General features: G+C 37.4%; 1 protein-coding gene across 1 annotated transcript; it reads right to left on the bottom strand.

Moving 5' to 3' along the window:
* Positions 1-2307: 2307 nt before the first annotated feature.
* Positions 2308-15872, bottom strand: LOC111456019 (myosin-6-like). Its single transcript, XM_023097715.1, has 39 exons — positions 15506-15872; positions 14703-14834; positions 14399-14542; positions 14067-14212; positions 13827-13983; positions 13651-13709; positions 13386-13545; positions 13151-13300; positions 12923-13059; positions 12696-12842; positions 12477-12578; positions 11584-11641; positions 11358-11459; positions 10374-10411; positions 10119-10245; positions 9819-9989; positions 9604-9735; positions 9411-9520; positions 9264-9324; positions 8893-9070; positions 8601-8806; positions 8272-8391; positions 8042-8140; positions 7628-7840; positions 6607-6746; positions 6418-6532; positions 5551-5595; positions 5374-5463; positions 5116-5286; positions 4892-5032; positions 4620-4805; positions 4413-4538; positions 4253-4323; positions 4074-4173; positions 3949-4005; positions 3184-3240; positions 3020-3100; positions 2850-2932; positions 2308-2769 (listed from the first exon to the last, which is right to left on the bottom strand). Exons 1-39 carry the CDS (start codon positions 15506-15508, stop codon positions 2655-2657), a joined length of 4530 nt encoding a protein of 1509 aa, XP_022953483.1. The 5' UTR covers positions 15509-15872; the 3' UTR covers positions 2308-2654.
* Positions 15873-17834: the final 1962 nt, after the last annotated feature.

Genomic DNA, 17834 nt, shown 5'->3' with positions numbered 1-17834 from the left:
TGGGAAAATTCCATCACATTTATGAATGTTTTGTGGGTTTGAATGGGACATTCATATGTCACCTTCATCAATGGATATGAGCAAGTCAATTTTAGGGTACAAATTGCAAGATTTGACTTTGTACCTATGTTTCATATTTCACATTAACAAAAGTAAATATTTTTAAATTTTTACCATAATTTGGTTAATAATTAATGACATTTATTTACTTTAATTATTTAGGACTTAAGATATAATTATAAATTGACTTTAATCATTTGCAAATTATTTGAAATTATAATGTGCATTTTTTCAACAACTATATAGTTAGAGGAAATAAATAATCATAGTCAAACAATATAAAATGTTTGCCAATTAGGGTTTATATAAGTTTTGGATAGGACCAATATTTTCAAATGGAATGCATCACTTCACCATATGAAGTGTGTACGATTCATGTGAATGATGTAGATTTTTGGCCAATGAAACGACGATATGGAAGATCGGAGGGACCAACCCTAATAAAGTTCAAATAATCCCGAGTCATATTTAAACATGCGGTCCTTCAAATTCCTCTATTTATTAATTTCACTCGAGCTCAGAAGAGAATTTGTTGAATAAAATATATGACCCGAATGAGTGACGAGAATATTAGGAGTGTACATGGGGTGGGTTGAAAAAATCTTTTGAACCAATCCGAAGTTCTGGGTTGGTGTCCGAACAACCTGAATAAAGTTTACAACCCAACCCAACCCAACCTAACCCAAACCTCTATTTTTGAGTTGGGTTAGGTTAGGTTGTCGGGTTGTTTTATTTTTTTGTAAGAAAAAAAATATGGTTATCCATAATACATGTTATATTAATAACTAAACTCTCATAAACTTCAAATATCAGTTACAACACATCACTAACATCGGTTACAAATATTAAATATTTTTAATTTTTTTTTGACCGTAGGTAAGGTTGGGTGGTTCAGTTGGTCAGGTTGACTTGACAAAGAAAAGTCAACCCACACATCGAACTTCATTTTTCAGCTTTTCAAAAATCCAACCCAAATCGAGAAAAACTATGCTGTATGAAAATATGAACAAATAAATTAAACATGACTAATCGATATTATGAAATTGAAATACAACGTCTCGGTGCTAGCTTCACTGGTCGATACTTCAAGGCTAAAGTCGGTATTTTTAGATGATAATATTATGGAAATTGATACTAATCATTTGAAGATGAAGATGTTGATGTTACATTTTTGTGAAGAAGAAAAATGAAGAGAGAGGTTTGGGAAGGGACCAATGTTTCAAATGGATAGCATGAAAATACCATATGAAGGGTCTAAAATTCATGTGAGTGATGTGGATTTTTGGGGCCATTCTTGAGAAGAACATGGACCAAATCTCATAAATTCATACACAAAATTACCCCAAAAAAGAGGCAAATAGAATTTTGGGTGGTCCTATTGGGGTCCTAAATGGTCCCAAAGCATGTGTTTTTTCACTTCATTGGTGCGTTCGGCCTTCGGGATTTCGGTTGTTGTAGGAAATCCAAAAGTAAGAGTCAGTCCCATTCTGATGTATGCATCTATTCATTGTTTGTCGTAAAATAAACATCTAAGAATTATGTGGAATTCACGAAATAAAATAATATTGTGAGATCTCACATTAGTTGAGGAGGAAAACGAAACATTCCTTATAAAGGTGTGAAAACCTCTCCTTAGTAGACGCGTTTTAAAACCGTGAGACTAATAGTAATACATAACGAGCAAAACCGGACAATATCTACTAGCAGTGGACTTTGACTACTTGGGTTGTTACAAATATATCATCTAATGACGTGTCTAATGTTAAAACTTCACGCGAATGATATAAAGATGAAATCATACAAGTTTAGGCTTTAAACTAGAGCTGGAGACTTGGGGAGACCTATTATCTTTGTCGGGGGAAGAAAATTCTTCAAAGACGTGTCTAGTTCAAAGCCAAAAAATGAAGTATACCTTGTCTATTCGATAGTTACCTTGTCTCATATACAACAAGTGACAATTGCCGCCTCATTACATCTATTCCGACAAGGTGTTCGTATGTCTTTGCCTCGGTGACTATCAACTTTTAAATGTATTACTCCACATCGACTAAGATGTTCGATGTTCATATGCCTGATGTTGTAAATGGAAACGTGGTCTCATATCGTTCAATGAAAATAAAGAGGACAATTTTCCATCAAATCTCGAACACTAAAAACGTTCATTTTAAAACTTCATGAACAAAATAGATATCAATTCTAATGAAACTTGGTATCATTTTAAAACTTCATGAACAAAATAGATATCAATTCTGATGAAACTTGTATAATGAACGTGCATAATTAATACCAAATTTATACAAACTTGATATCATTCCTCCTTTATACAATGAAATGAATACAATACAATGCATGCCTTCTAACTTTCTATAAAATAATGCACACTATACCCAAAATACCCAAAATTATAATTATCCCCCAATCCTCAGTCCCAGTAAAGAAGAATGTACACTATCACAGATTGAATGAATAAATAAATTTCAAGGAGAGGGACCTTTCTTTGTGGGAGGATACAAAAACAACATTTCTGAGCTGCTGGAGCCACCCAACAGACCAGAAATGAGCTGAGAAACAACCTACTCGACCCGTTTTTAGCCTTACTCGTGTAAAAATTGGAAGGCGGGGTTCTCGAGTAGTTCATCGGCAGGCTTCACGCCGGAGAAATCTTTCTCTTGCAGCGAGTTCGAGAGGTCTTCGACCGAGAAGGGGATGCTGTGAATCAAAAGGGAAGTATGGATTATGTCGAGCGATGATAAACGACTTGTCGGAAAAAAAGTTTATTGAAGACTCACCTGGAATTGTCATCTAATAGGAAGGAACTGCTAACTGCATTGTTGGAATCCTCTGTCATGAGCACTCTCATGCTGGATATTACCTATTCTCACACATTAAAAGTTATGATGAGCAATCTCGCTTCGAGAAGAGCGTTCGGAGGATGAACGGACATAAAAAAGGCACTTACTCCGGGTGATACGCTTCGAGTGTTGTAGTTGTCGTCCCAGTAGAGCGTACATATTCTATAAAGCTGCTGGACACTCAGGATCTAAACCGGATGAACAGACTTTGTGTTAGAACTAAATAAGTGCAAGTAAACATTCATAGACAAATAAAGAGAGAGAGAGTTACAGGGCAAAGATCATTGGTGATTTCATCATAGGAAATCCTGTATTTCTGATGTATAACCTGTAATCAAGAGCATTAACGAGTAAGAAAACAATACACGAGATATATCAATATGTACGTGTAACAACCCAAGCCCACCGCTAGCAAATATTGTCCATTTTAGCCTGTTATGCATCACTGTCAACCTCACGGTTTTAAAACGCGTCTACTAGGAAGTGGTTTCCACACCCTTAATAAGGAATGCTTCGTTCTCCTTTCTAACCGATGTGGGATATCACAATCCACCTCCCTTGGGGCGTAGTGTCCTCGAATGTCTAGCTTTGATACTCAACAACCCAAGTTCACCGCTAGCAGATATTGTCCGTTTTAGCCCCTTAAGCATCACTGTCAACCTCACGGTTTTAAAACGTGTATACTAAGGAGAGGTTTCAACGCCCTTATAAGGAATGCTTCGTTCCCCTCTCCAACCGATGTAGGATCTCATAATCCACCCCTCTTGGGGTCCAGTGAGATGCTGGCACACCGCCCAATGTCTGGCTTTGATACTATTAGTAACAACCCAAATCCACCACTAGCAAATGTTGTCCGTTTTGGCCCGTTACGTATCGCCATCAACCTCACGGTTTTAAAACGCGTCTACTAAGGAGAGGTTTCCACACCCTTATAAGGAATGCTTTGTTCTCCTTTCCAACCGACGTGGGATCTCACAAGAAAAGGAAGCAGGTAATTGATTTGATACGGTTCAATGAAGCGAAGAAGATATCATACCAAGAAGCCAACAGCTTGTCTTATGTGTTTAAGCTCATCCCAAGAAGCACCAGCATACTGTAAAACAAAAGATTAGCCCAAGCAACACCGGGACAGCCTGATTGAACAAAAAGGGAATCAAGTACCTCCTCCTTTGCCTGGCAACACCAGAGCTCCAACTCGGCTAACCCGGACTTAACGTATTCCCCATTGCTAAACGTACAACATTCTCGTCGGAGAAGGAGGCTGAAAAGTAAATAAAACTCGTGTCAACATCGTGTCCTTCTTAGGATGAACTACTGAAGACACAGGATCAATAGCTTACCTATTGAAGAGTTGAACATTAATATACGAAAAGTTTTGAACAAAGACATTCTGGATAAGAATTTGCGGAACCTGAAACCACAATGACAACGAAATCCTTCAGAAACATGCCGACAACATTAAAAATAACGAAGTTGAAAGATTCCAAAAAGTAGACATACAAAATTTTCTTTCAATGTACAGAGAAGCAAGTTGAGGTGTTCTATGATGCTCAGCCAGTAATTTGTTTGAGTATCTTTCCCAAATGATCGTCCCGATCGTAACACTCCTTTCGATGTTCTTGGTGCCTAACAAGGACCCGAGTAGATTACATAAATGAGGTTGAGAATACCCATGAGAGAAACGGCTGCAAGGAGGATCCAACTTACTTGGATACACGACGAAAGCAATGTTGTCAACTCCTTCTTCAAGTTATCTCGGATAATTCCGAATATTTTTTCGACATACGCTGTCAGCTGCTGCTTGAATAGCAAAGCTGGATATTTAGCATCCACTTGGCGAACTACCTTAAGTGCAGATCCAAGACTGTTGGAAGAAGGAGACGAACGGAAGCCCTAAACAACATCGTACTCTAAAGTGTTAAATAACCGAAAATAAAGAAGACTCGTAAAGAACAGCAACATTGAAGAATCCGAAATACCATAGTCATCCTTCCAAATATAGACGTTGACGGTGGCGGTTTTCGCGGAGCGCCGGCAGCTTTCAAGCTTCGTTGAAGCAAGAACAGTAGCGCGGATGTGTTCGACAACCAATAGGCTAGATGATCATTGTTATCTTGATTCTGAAACTCAGCACAAAAAATCATGAATTTAAGATAGTAAGCAGCATAATTTGAATAAACGCAGTAGAAACGAGCCGAGTTACCTCTATTGCGGATCCGATCATCTGAATTAGTCGATCAAATACGCTTGTTTTTTCCGCTTCAAAAGATTTCCAGTGAAGAAGACATTTATAAATGGTAAATGCAGCTATAGGCTTCCCGTTACTAAACCCAGTGTTGTTCATAACACAACTGATAAGAGCATCAACATTCTCCTGTAACAGGAATGAGAAATTGAAGAATTATATGACAATGGAGGAAGAACAAGGATGAGTAGCAACCAGTGATTTAGAAGCACATACTTGTTGATGTTCAAAATGTGATCTACTCAACTTAATTTCAGATTCTGAGCTAATTCTCTTCAGTGATTTCACGGGCGTTACAAATTGCTCCTGTAATTAGACAAATTTACGACGGTCACGTAACAAAAATAACATCATCCAGTACGAATATAGAACGCGAAGAATACGGTGAATTACATCAGTTCTGTTATCTTCAATCAAATGGTTACCGTTCTCCAATTTCTGCAAAAAATGAAACACGATGTTACTGTTCAAGAACGAGGAAGAATGGTGCACAAAGGCGGAGGAAGATTGTAACAGCTCAAGCCCACCGCTAGCAGATATTATTCGCTTTGGCCCATTAGAAATCGCTGTCAGCCTAACGGTTTTAAAACGCGTTTACTAGGGAAAGGTTTTCAAACTCTTATAAGGAATGTTTTGTTTCCTCTCCAACCGATGTGGGATCACACAACCCACCCCCTTGAGGACCAGCGTCCTCGCTGACACACCGTCCGATGTCTGGCTCTGATACCATTTCTAAAAGCCAAAACCCACCGCTAGTAGATATTGTCTGCTTTGGCTCGTTATGTATCGTCGTCAACCTCACGGTTTTAAAACGCGTCTACTAAGGAGAGGTTTCCACACCCTTATAAGGAATGTTTCATTCCCCTCTCCAACCGACGTGGATCTCACAATCCACCCCCATTGGGACCGAGCGTCCTCGCTGGCACACTGCCCAATGTCTAGCTTTGATACCATAAGTAACAACCCAAGCCCACCGCTAGCAGATATTGTCCACTTTGGCCTATTACGTATCGCCGTTAGCCTCACAGTTTTAAAACGCGTCTACTAGGGAGAGGTTTCTACACTCTTATAAGGAATGTTTCATTCCTCCTTCCAACCGATGTAGGATCTCACAAAGATTGCTAAGGAAATGGACAAGAAACTCGACCACTAACAAGAGGCCTAGCAGGGGCAGCGTCAAACCGCAAAATAAACAGGTACCGAACTAACAAGAATGGTAGAGGAAGATATGAGCAGAATAGAAATTTAAACAAGACTAACCTCTGCTGCTGCAATAGGAAGATGGTCAGCCATTTTTTTTACTGGTGTCTTCATGAAGGTCTGCTGCCGAAGAAGCTGGTTTTCAGATTCAATATTTGAGAATTTTTCTTCAAGCCTGTATATAAATATTGGTATAAATTAGCTGAAATTAAGTGAAAGGACAAGAAGCTAATGGCTAATGGCAACAACCTCTGCATAGCAGACTTTAATTGAATAATTTTTGTTTCAGCGTCTGATGCTTGCTTCAACCTTTCTTCACTAACTCTGTTCGCCTCTTCATACTTTTTCTCTGTTTCATCAATTTTCTTTTCCAGTGAACTTACCAAAGCCTACAATCCACCATAAGGAAGCAACAATCAGCAGCTAAACTAGCTCATTCATACTAGCTCATTCATACCCGCAGATATTGTCCTCTTTGGGCTTTCCCTTGCGGTTTTAAAACGCGTCTACTAGGGAGAAGTTTCCACTCCCTTATAAGGAATATTTCCTTCCCCTCTCCAACCGATGTGGGATCTCACAATCCACCGGAGCCAGCGCCCTTTATGACACACCACCCGGTGACTAGCTCTAATATCATTTGTAACCGTCCAAGTCCACTACTAGCAAATATTGTCTTCTTTGGGCTTTCCCTTATGAACTTCCCCTCAAGGTTTTAAAACGTGTATGCTAGGGAGAGGTTTCCACACCCCTATAAGGAATGTTTCGTTTCCCTCTCCAACCGATGTGGGATCTCACAATCCACCCCCTTTGGGGGCCACCGTCTTTACTGGCACACTACCCGGTGACTGGTTCTGATACCATTTGTAACAGCCCAAGCCCATTGCTAGCAGATATTGTCCTCTTTGAGCTTTCCTTTTTGGGCTTTCCCTCTTGGGCTTCCCCTCAAGGTTTTAAAACGTATATGCTAGGAGAGGTTTCTACACCCTTATAAGGAATGTTTCGTTTCCCTCTCCAACCAATGTGGGATCTCACAATCCATCCCCCTTGAGGCCCAGTGTCCTTACTGGCACACTGCCCGATGACTGGCTCTAATACCATTTGTAACAGCCCAAGCCCAAGCCCACTGCTAGTAGATATTATCCTCTTTAGGCTTCCCCTCGAGGTTTTAAAACGCGTCTGCTAGGGAGAGGTTTCCACACCCTTATAAGGAATGTTTCGTTCCCCTCTCATAACATGTATCATATGAATTAGACATTTTAAAGCATCTTACCTTGAGCTTTTCATTTTCACTCGAAATTTTCTCAATCGCTGCATTATCAAGAACTGGAACCTCCTTCACAATCGGAACAATATCCGCCACCTTTTTCGCAGCTTCACGTTCCTTCTCAAACATTGCTTTTGTTTCTTTCAACTGAAGCTGCATATCTTGCAAAGCAGATTGCAGCTTCTCATTTTCTTGGGTCTTAGCTTCTTCCAAGTCAGCCTGATAATATTTGGCTCATTAGACAAGTGGACAATCATATTAAAAACATTTTAGAGTACAATAGCGATGTAGCTTAGCGTCAAACGAAATAAATCTCCTAGCTCTTCATCGAAATCTCTATTTGATGATCAAAGTATATTCAAATACAAGGAATCCCGCTCAAAGTAAATACGTATCCTGTGACCGTTTAGTCGTGCTTACCCTCATGCGCTTCTCCAACTGCAGTCTCCATGTTAATTCTTCGACTTGCTTTTCCAATTTATTTTTCGCAGCTTGAAGAGCTCCTGTTTCCCTTGCAGCCTACATTAAAGACAAATTGAATGCAACAAAACTCAGCACATGGAGCTCTTTTCGTGGCCAATTGGTGTCTTTAACTCAGAAAGACGAGCCAATAGAAACAATGTGACTAGAAAAAACAAAGGCGATCTCACCATCTTCAGCTTCCGTAGTTCCTTACGAGCAACTCGTCCTCGCCATATGGATTGAGTGGTGATTGCTGCTTTCTTTAACCTCTTATAGTGCAGCTGAGCCAAATATCGTCGACAATAGCTCTGATAGGACAGGAAAAGAAATCTTCTCAACCACAAGAGATGAGTATAGAGTTCTGCTTCATCATGATCTACTTAGGGGAACTAAAATGGGTATATAAAATGACGGGTTTCGTATCGATATTCAAAATTCAGAATTGATATCTCTCTTCTCTCCACTCGAGGATCACGTAATAGGATTTTCCGCAAAACATGAAATATAAATATTAAACCTGGATAACAATTGCTGCTTTAGATCGCCGTCTGAAGCGCAGCTCATTGCGAGCAGCCATTCCACGCATTCCAGTTTGAATAGAAACGGCTGACGAGTACTTTTCTTTGTAAGCTTTCCTGCAGAGATGCATGCGCAAATTCCTTTGAATCATTAAAGAAGAAGCTTCTCTCCTCATGCCCTCAAATACTTCTCGAGCGAGTTGTCCTGAAACAAACATGGATCGAAACTCAGTAATTATCGCCGAATCACAAAAACCTTCTAATGAAAATGTGTTCATAACATTTTATTACCTCTACATGCAGACTGCAGATGTATAGCTGACCTCCTAAGCGATACAAAGCTTCTACGAGCCAGATAAGAACGAACTTTCCGCTGAATAATACTTGCTGATCTCCCTAAGATCTCAGTCCTGAGTGCATCGAGTTCAGCCATCTGACCGGCTCTAAGAAACACCTTTGTCTTACCAATCTGAGTGTAAATCATTCCAAGGTTAAAACTATAGAATTGAGTCAATATCAGAGAACAAAAGTTTGAGCTCAAGAACAAATCTCTTTCAGAGACCAACATAAAGTACTGAGCTTACGAACAATGACGAATAGTTTGTCGATTTCAATAAACGGACACCTCAAGAACTAATTTTGATATCTCGTCAAACAATTACCTGGTATCCTTTAAGTCCGACCTTCTCTAGAAGCCTCTTGCAAGCAGTCACTTCATCAGAGCTAGCAAAATAAAAGTTGTAGAGAGTCAGAGGCACCAATCATTAGACATACTCTGCAATCTGAAGAAAACCAAGAACCAATTATACCTCCCATCCAAAACTTCAGGAGCAAGGAGTCCGAATCGGTCAACAAATTCGTCAAATGTTTTCCTCGTTGGAAACCCGGCACAACTTATCCTAATTGCCTCCATGACTCCCTAATGTAATGAAGGCGAGCGATAACATTTTGATAAAAATATTTTTATTTGACAGAAGATCTGATTAACGAACGTATTCTTACCCCACATCGTAATTGTTGCAATATATTCTTATTCTCGAAGATAGAAGGCTTTAGAAGATTATTGGGCTTTACACATCGAATGTAATGCGGCTCGGTAGCACTTAGAGTTTCCAGCAGTGATACTAATTGTAGCTGCAAGAAAATTAATTCCTTATAAACAAAATGACTAAACCAATATCAAAGATCCCAATTCGTAGCAGAGAGCTGTATCGGACCTTGAAACGGGAACCTATTGATGAGAATTTTGAAGATTTGGATGATTCTTCAGCTAATTGAGGAAACAAACGTGACACAAAGAAGCATTTGGAAGCGCTCAAGAGCGCTTGGTGTTCAGCAACAACATAGTCTTTATTTTTGTCCAGAAATAAATCAGTTTGATAGGTGACCTGAAAATTATTTAACAAATTAAATGCAATTGTATCAATTTCGAAGATTATCACGTCTTTGATCCATGGATAAGGCCAGATTATACGATAACGTTTATGTATTTTTGGAGAGAGAGATGAAAAACTCACATCACCAGCATAATGAGCAATCGTGAAGTCACTCCGGGATAATTTTGGTTTGCTGAAGCGTTTATGATTTTTGAACGTTTGATACAACTTTTGAGCAAATGTTTCATGAGTTGATCTGGGGAACATACTGCAAATGACAAGCACAAACCATCTTATTCAATAACATAGTAGATTGCAAAGATCAATACTCGCTTCATGAACTGCAAAGACCGACACGAACAAAGAAAACGCTTACGGAAATATCGCTATGCTTACCATGCTTCATCCAGAAGGGCAATAATACCACCAGGTTTCTGAAATTGCAAATGATTAAGAAAAAGGGTTATACAGATTAATCAGCAAGTGTTATGGGGTGGTATGAGAGATTACTTGGAAAACAATTTACTAAGTTATTCTTGAGAAAAACCAAACTTCAATTAGTAAGAATGAATGTGCCAACATTCGAAAAAGAAAATAGTAGAGGAACTACGTTATTTTTCGGAGGAAGACAATAAAAATGATACTCGAAGACTGTTTAGGAATCACTCCCCTCCCTTCCACTCCTTATCGACCATGCTACGTAGCTACTTTTCGTGGGTAATGGGTACTGGAGTGTACTCCCTTCCACTCCTTCGTGAGTAATGGTGACGGAATTTGTTTCGGCATCCTAGATCTGATACCATGTTAGGAATCACGACTCTCCACAATTGAATGATATTGTCCACTTTGAGTATAAGCTCTCGTGGCTTTGCTTTTAGCTTCTCCAAAATGCTTCATACCAATGGAGATGTATTCCTTACTTATAAACCCATGATGATTCCCTAAATTAGTCAATGTGGGACTCCCTCCCAACAATCCTCAACAAAGACGATAAAAATTATTTTCCTAAATTTTGTATTGATGGCTTCTCTTCAACAAATTCAGCCTCCGAAGATCCGACTAAGACTTCTAGCATCTTGAAAGGAATTTCGTGCATTGTGGGAATCGTTTCTTAATATCCATTGGGTATCGGATCCCGCCCAACGCTCCACAAAGCAACTTAACGCAACTAATGTCAGCTTTGCCGGACTTGCTAATCTAGTTTTGATTAATACACTTCTAAATATTCTCTCAGGTTTCTCGATTTAAAATATCCGATTCAAACAGTCATTTGGCATCCATCTAAAGAGTTAAGATAAAATGAAGTAATAAACAAGCCAAATGATACAAAATTTAGGAAAAGCAAGGGAAAACATTATTAACGAATCACACACTACAAACCTTTTCAATGAGATCAAGGATGTCTTGATTATCAACAAAATCAATATAGCTCCAATCAATTTCCTCTTTTGTATACTCTTCTTGCTCCATCTTGAAAACATGCTGTTCGTTGAAGATATAAACGTTATGAGTATATGCACCGAATATTATAAACAAAGAAAAAAGGACGAAGAAGAAGAAAAAGTCAACTAATAAACCGGAAATGCACGATACGCTTCATTTTTACCTGATTAAAATGCTGCTGAAGCTTTTCATTAGTCAAGTTGATGCAAAATTGCTCAAAACTGTAATATTTAAAGAAGGTTAAGGATCAGATAAGAAAAGAATGGAAACGGTTAGTACTTTGTTTCAAAAATACCCTTTAACTTTTTTAAAAAGTTCAAAAATACCCTTACCTTACCGATAGTACTATGTTTAAAAAATACCCATGAAATTTTAAAGGTAACGTTTAACACTCTAAACCTTTATAAAAACAAGTTCATAAAAGTTCTTACCGTCAATATATGGAAGGAAACAGTCTAGCGACACCTCATAGAATATCTCCCTTTTTAATGCTACTTTCGAAAGTTTATTAGTATTTTTGAAACGTGGTGCAAGAGGTGAGAAACTTTTGAAAGTTAAAGGGTATTTCTGAAACCCTTTTGAAAGTTTAAGGAACGGTTTCTATCTAAAACTAACCGTAAAGGTAACTTTTATTACCGTTTTAAGGGTATTTTTTAGACTTAATCTTTGAGTAATTGATCGAGACTAGAATTACGATATATATATATATATATATATATATATATATATATAAATTATTTGGTAATAAGGGATGTGCATAACTTACCGACAAAATTTGCTATAAAAAATATAGAAAAAAGAATGTGGACTTCGGAGGCACCTATTACATTTCACGACGTTCAAGGTTCGATCTTCTATCTCACATTTATTGAACTAAAAAAAGATTACTTCCATCTTCTGTGTTACGTTGTTCTATCATAGGGCGATAAAGTGAGGATTCGATTTCTAGTCCGACAAGCCCTTTGTCGTCTCTATTTTTCTATGAGAAGTTATTTGTCTTCTCTCGTTTATAAGTCTTTGTTTCTCATTCAAGAAAAAGGCATACCGGATGAGCACCTGTTTGTCTTGAAACTCTCAAATCCATAGATATCCAGCACTCCAATCAAGAACTTCGAATCGGGATCCTGTCCAATCGAATTATTAATTTTGTCTACCAGCCTGAGGGAAGGAACGTTAAAAATATTAATCAACAATATAAAACGAAGATCGTACCGAAAACGAAGATTGTACTAAAATTACAAAGCATCATATATTTTCTTCAGAGAGAAGACTCACCAGTCAAACAATCTTGAGTATACAATTTTTGCCAAAGCATCTCTGCTAAGGGCGGCAGCAGTTGGATCCAGCCACTTTGTGATATTCTCATCACGAGTGACGATTACACGTTTGCAGAGAGAGTCTTCCAAGGCCTTTTCATCACACCTGGATAGAAGTCGATGTTAAGGTTATCAACCGTCATTCTTCCAAAATTTGGTTTTAACTCGAAGAAGTTGCACACTTACATGAAAAGCTCCGCAGCGGTTTTAAGATGGAACCAAGATTTTTCATCTTTCGGAACGGAAGAATCGGCCTCCTTCCCTTTTGCGAATTCAATGTTTCCTAGATGAAGAATCGCAGCTACAACACGAAATATTCCATCCTAGAGGGAAGGAAGAACAAAATCAGGACGAGAAAATGCATAGGTTAAGAATCTCTTCTTTTTCATAGCAAAGTAGGGGGTGAGGAATTACCTGCTCGTCCGAACTTATCCCAACGACTTCCATTGCTTTTCTTGTTGCAATATATTCTTTGGCATCATCAATTTCATCCAACTCATAGCAGTTTGATTGATTTAGATAATGGAAACTTCTTGGGTTTTCCAATTTATACTTCTTGACATCCTTTAAGATTGAAAAGGGTAGAGACAATGAATAGTGTAGGTTCGAGTGGTTGTAAGCTCAAGTAAGTAATCGATGCTCCCATTACCTCAGGCGGTCCAGCACAAAGCATGTAGAAGCAATGATAGTTTCTCTCTGGATCGGACACCTGACAAACACGAGATCTTTCGAGCAAGTAAGTTCTGATAGCAGCTCCTGATATTCTTCCCCCTTGGTCAAATTGGATCTCCACAAACTTACCGAAACGACTACACGAGTCATCAAAAACCATACACAAGTGGAAGTCAAAACTACAATTTCAAGCAATACTAGTTAAATTGGGAAATAAGTGTTCCAAAGAGAGATCTTCGAACCTTGAGTTGTTGTTCCGAACAGTTTTCGCATTCCCAAATGCTTCTAAAACAGGATTTGACTGCAAGATGAACAAACGTAACAAATGTATGATGGAATTGCATTTCGAAAACTCAAATATCAGACACCCAACATTTGCATCACATAATCATGAAGGCTAGTATTCAAATGTTCTCACCTCGAGAACTTGCTGCTCAACTGACCTCCCCTCGGCAGCAGCTCTCCCTCCCATATACGCAAGATAACGCATAAGCAACTTTGTACTTTCCGTCTTTCCAGCCCCACTTTCACCACTGACCAATATGGATTGACTTTTTTTCTCATTGACCATAAGTCTGCATCCAAAGGAAAGGCATTTCGGTTAATCAAATAGTGTAGTTTTCAACGACAAAATTACGAAAGTATAGCAGCAAACTACCTGTAGGCAGCATCTGCAATTGCAAACGGATGTGGACTCAGCTCACCGAGTGCGGCCCCTTTATATTGTGCCATCATATAGCTATCATACAGATGGGGTAACCTCGTAAAAGGGTTTACAGCAATCAATATGTTCCCTGTATAAGTCTGGAAGCACAATTTTTCAGCATATTAACCTCATATATCGGAAAATTTGCTCATTCCAACCAGATAATAATATCTCCCTAACATAATGGAATGCAAATCGATCGACAGGGCACTTCAATATCAATTCTTAAAACAATATTCCCTGAATGTGTATTCAAGAGTGAATTATTTTCTTCATATACTTACATATATTTCATTAATATCATATCTCAATTTTAAATTGTGTAGCACCCCGGGTTCGTGCAAGTAAGCCAACTTGGTCATGTCATCCACACCACAAGGTGGCACTTCGGAATCTTTCGGGTAGACATTAGCTGCTTTAACTGCAACCTACGAACAGGGAAGAGAGGAAGACGACAGAAGAGGAACAGATTAACAAAAGTTTATTCTTAAATTGAGCATCTCAGTTACTACGACTACAATAAAAGCAAATGCAAGCAAGCTACTAGTCCTTGCTAATTTTTCATTAATCATTTTTGTAAAAACTCACCGTTTTCCCTGAGGTGCATAGGACCTTAATTTCTTCGCCACGAACTTCTAACACTTCACCCTCTATCCAAGCTTCTTCAGAATCCTCCAACCAAACAAGTGATCCAACTCCAACAAGACCGGTAGTAGAAGCCTGCAAGTATCCCGAGTTAACAAATACACACACAAGCGAAGTGTACATTACACCATTATCGACGATGATCTACAGCACGAGAAGGGTAAATGGTCCATGTTTGAAGCATGTTTTTGTTATCTAAAACAGGGTTGGAAAAAGTGACAGATGCACATGAACTATCCAGTGACAAGAACAGCTGAATGAATGTTTATTTTACTTGTCTCCCACTCATCTGAGTAGTTCAGAACTACAATGAATCAACATAACATGGTGCGAAAAGAAACGGGTTCGTAAGAAGAATCTCAATGTGATACATTATTGGAACTGAACTCTCAGTTGAATAGCTACTCGATGTTCATGAAGTCCAATAAGTTGAGCTCTAGTTGACTGTTTGTCAAGAAAACTAAAACCATTGATTAACAAAACTTAAACAAATGATTATTGCATTGATTCAAGCAAAACAAGCTTCTAATTCTACATTAAACTCTTCGAGAAAGCCCTGATGCGCAGAAAAATTCAATCCCAGAAGCACAGATCAGTGATCGAGGTAGTAAAAGAAGAGAAACCCATGGAATTATGACAACAAACAATCAAAAGGAAGGAAAATCCCATGAAATTATAAGGACCCATTTAGAAAATGAATCCAAATGCGCAAAGAAAAAGTCAGAGAGGCAAAGAGAAACAAGTACCATTCTATAAAAGACTCTGATCTGATCAAAATCTTGAGGGATGCTTATGGATCCACCTCGAATGCGTTGAAAAAGAGCAACCCAATTGAGTAAATGAAGAAATTGACCAAGTTGTTGGCGAGTTTGAGCTGAGTTTCAATGGGGGAAGACAAAAATCCAAACAAACCCCTCAAAAAAATGGGGAAACAAAGAAGAAGAAGCAAAATAATGAATCAGAAGAAGAAGAAAAGGGTTTTGAAACTTAAACCCCTTTGAACAAATCAGAAAATTTCTTGAAGAAGAGATTTTAAGTCTTCCTCTGCTGAAGAAGAAGAAGAAGAAGAAGAAGAAGAAATTGAAACAGAAAAATAAAAGGTTTAGACTTCGGGTGTTTTCTTAATTTGCTTCCCTCCCTCACCTTCCGGGATATTGTCCTTTTGTTTATTTTGTTAATACCAAAATAATAGAAAATAAATTTGGGTAATTAAGGAGTTAATTAAGGAACAAAAATTAAACGGGCTATTGACGGGGTGAAATGACGAGAATAGCCCTGGACTTTCGTGGAACTACGGAAACTAAGAGGGACAGGTCTGTCTAAAAATTAAAAACGTTGAAGCGGTAAACTTTAGTCGGATTTGAGTCCTAATCCAATCAAACCATTTTCAATTTTTTTATTATTAAATAAATAATAAACTTCTCTCTTTTTATTTATTTAACATATTTATATCTTTAACCTTTTTATTTATTTATTAAGTTAACATATTCATTTTTATTTTATTTTTAAATTTTAATTAATATTTAAAACGCCATGGTTCAATCTCCCCTCCGTAATTTTATTAAAGATCATGGACTAAAATCAAGCGCCTGAAAATATGTTGACTAAATATAATAAATTCAAAAATATAAAGAACAAGATAATATTTTACCATATTTAACATATTTAATTTAAAATATGTATAATTTAATAAATTTTGAAATTTTCAACAAATGGAAATTTGAATTTTGAGACAAATTCTTTTTTTAATCAAAGGATTAATGAAAATTATTTGAAGGTTAAAAAAAATATAATAGTTCAACGTTTGATTTACCTTCCAAAATTATGATATTAGTGCAATTGGCAATTTAATAATTTTATTACAAAAAGGTCAAATAATAATTATAATCTCTCAAATATTTAATAAATGTTAATTATAAATTTATTAAATAAAAAACTTTTAAATTTGATAGATTTATTAAACAAAAAGAAAAATAATATGAAAAATCACATGTTACGTATTTTTAAAACAATATGAAAAAAATAATAATTAAATCACATGTTACATCTTTTATATTTATAATTTGCAATTGAATTAAATCATTATGTGGCCACCTCTTTGCAAATAAAAGAAACCGTAAGGACTTGTTGATAAATATGAAAAATCCGACAACGATTGATTTGCCGTGGATAATTAATGTTTTTATTTTTTATAATTATTATCATTCTGTGACCTTTTCTTATACTAAAAAGAGGTCTAGCTCTATAAAACCCGATACGAGTAACGCACACGAGAATTCAATGGATTCGTTTGATATATGCGTGTATGAGCGATCTTTATGGATTATTGTTAATGAACAATGCTCTCAAACTTGTAAGTCTTCTCACGTGTCGACACAAGGAGATCCCCTATCTCGTTATTTATTTCTAATTTGTGTTAGAGGGTTTATCAACCTTCTCCGTCATGTTGAAGCGCGTAATAAAGTTATCGGTATCCGTTTGTTCGATTCTATTCTTGCTATGCAAATGAGCTTCAGACGTTTGTTGGTTCGATTTGTGACCAACATCGTAGAATTAAGGTGCAACTTCATAGATCGTAAAAAAAATTGTCCGGGATAAAAGATTGCAATAAGAAATCGGGACGTGGATAAGGAAAGTTTATCCATCTCATCTCTGTCCCATTCGGTAGACATGTCAGATTCAAAATTATATTATAATAAGTTTGAAAATCGAAAAACTAAATTCTTATAAATTAAAATGCAATTATCTATGGTTACTTTTAAGAAAATTGGACTAAAATTATTTCATAACTGAATAGTGAGGAACGGCAAGGAAAGCGCGTGAGAGATGCCACGTGGGAAAGCGCGTCCTCGTCACTGCGCTTTGACTTTGAGAACATGCAGAAATAAAGAAAAGACGCGAGTAGATAAAAAGTAACGGTTTAGATGAAAGATCTCGAAGCACAGTGCAATTTCAACCGTCGATGGATAGCATAATTGGACGAACATGAAAAGCTTGTTTCCAGCATCACCGCCATAAAAGACGGTGGGATATTAATTATTAATTATTTGTTCTCATTGTTATTTAATTATAAAA

This window comes from Cucurbita moschata, unplaced genomic scaffold (assembly GCF_002738365.1).
Source record: "Cucurbita moschata cultivar Rifu unplaced genomic scaffold, Cmos_1.0 Cmo_Scf00018, whole genome shotgun sequence".
NCBI lineage: Eukaryota > Viridiplantae > Streptophyta > Magnoliopsida > Cucurbitales > Cucurbitaceae > Cucurbita > Cucurbita moschata.
Note: the sequence above shows the minus strand (reverse complement) of the source record. Positions and strands in the feature narration are given on the sequence as shown.

Coding starts and splice junctions, on each gene's coding strand:
- LOC111456019 (XM_023097715.1), bottom strand. Junction 7,841..8,041: donor AGTTGGAGAAGCGCATGAGG/GTAAGCACGACT, acceptor AAATATTATCAG/GCTGACTTGGAAGAAGCTAA. Junction 2,770..2,849: donor CTATTAGATGACAATTCCAG/GTGAGTCTTCAA, acceptor TTTGATTCACAG/CATCCCCTTCTCGGTCGAAG.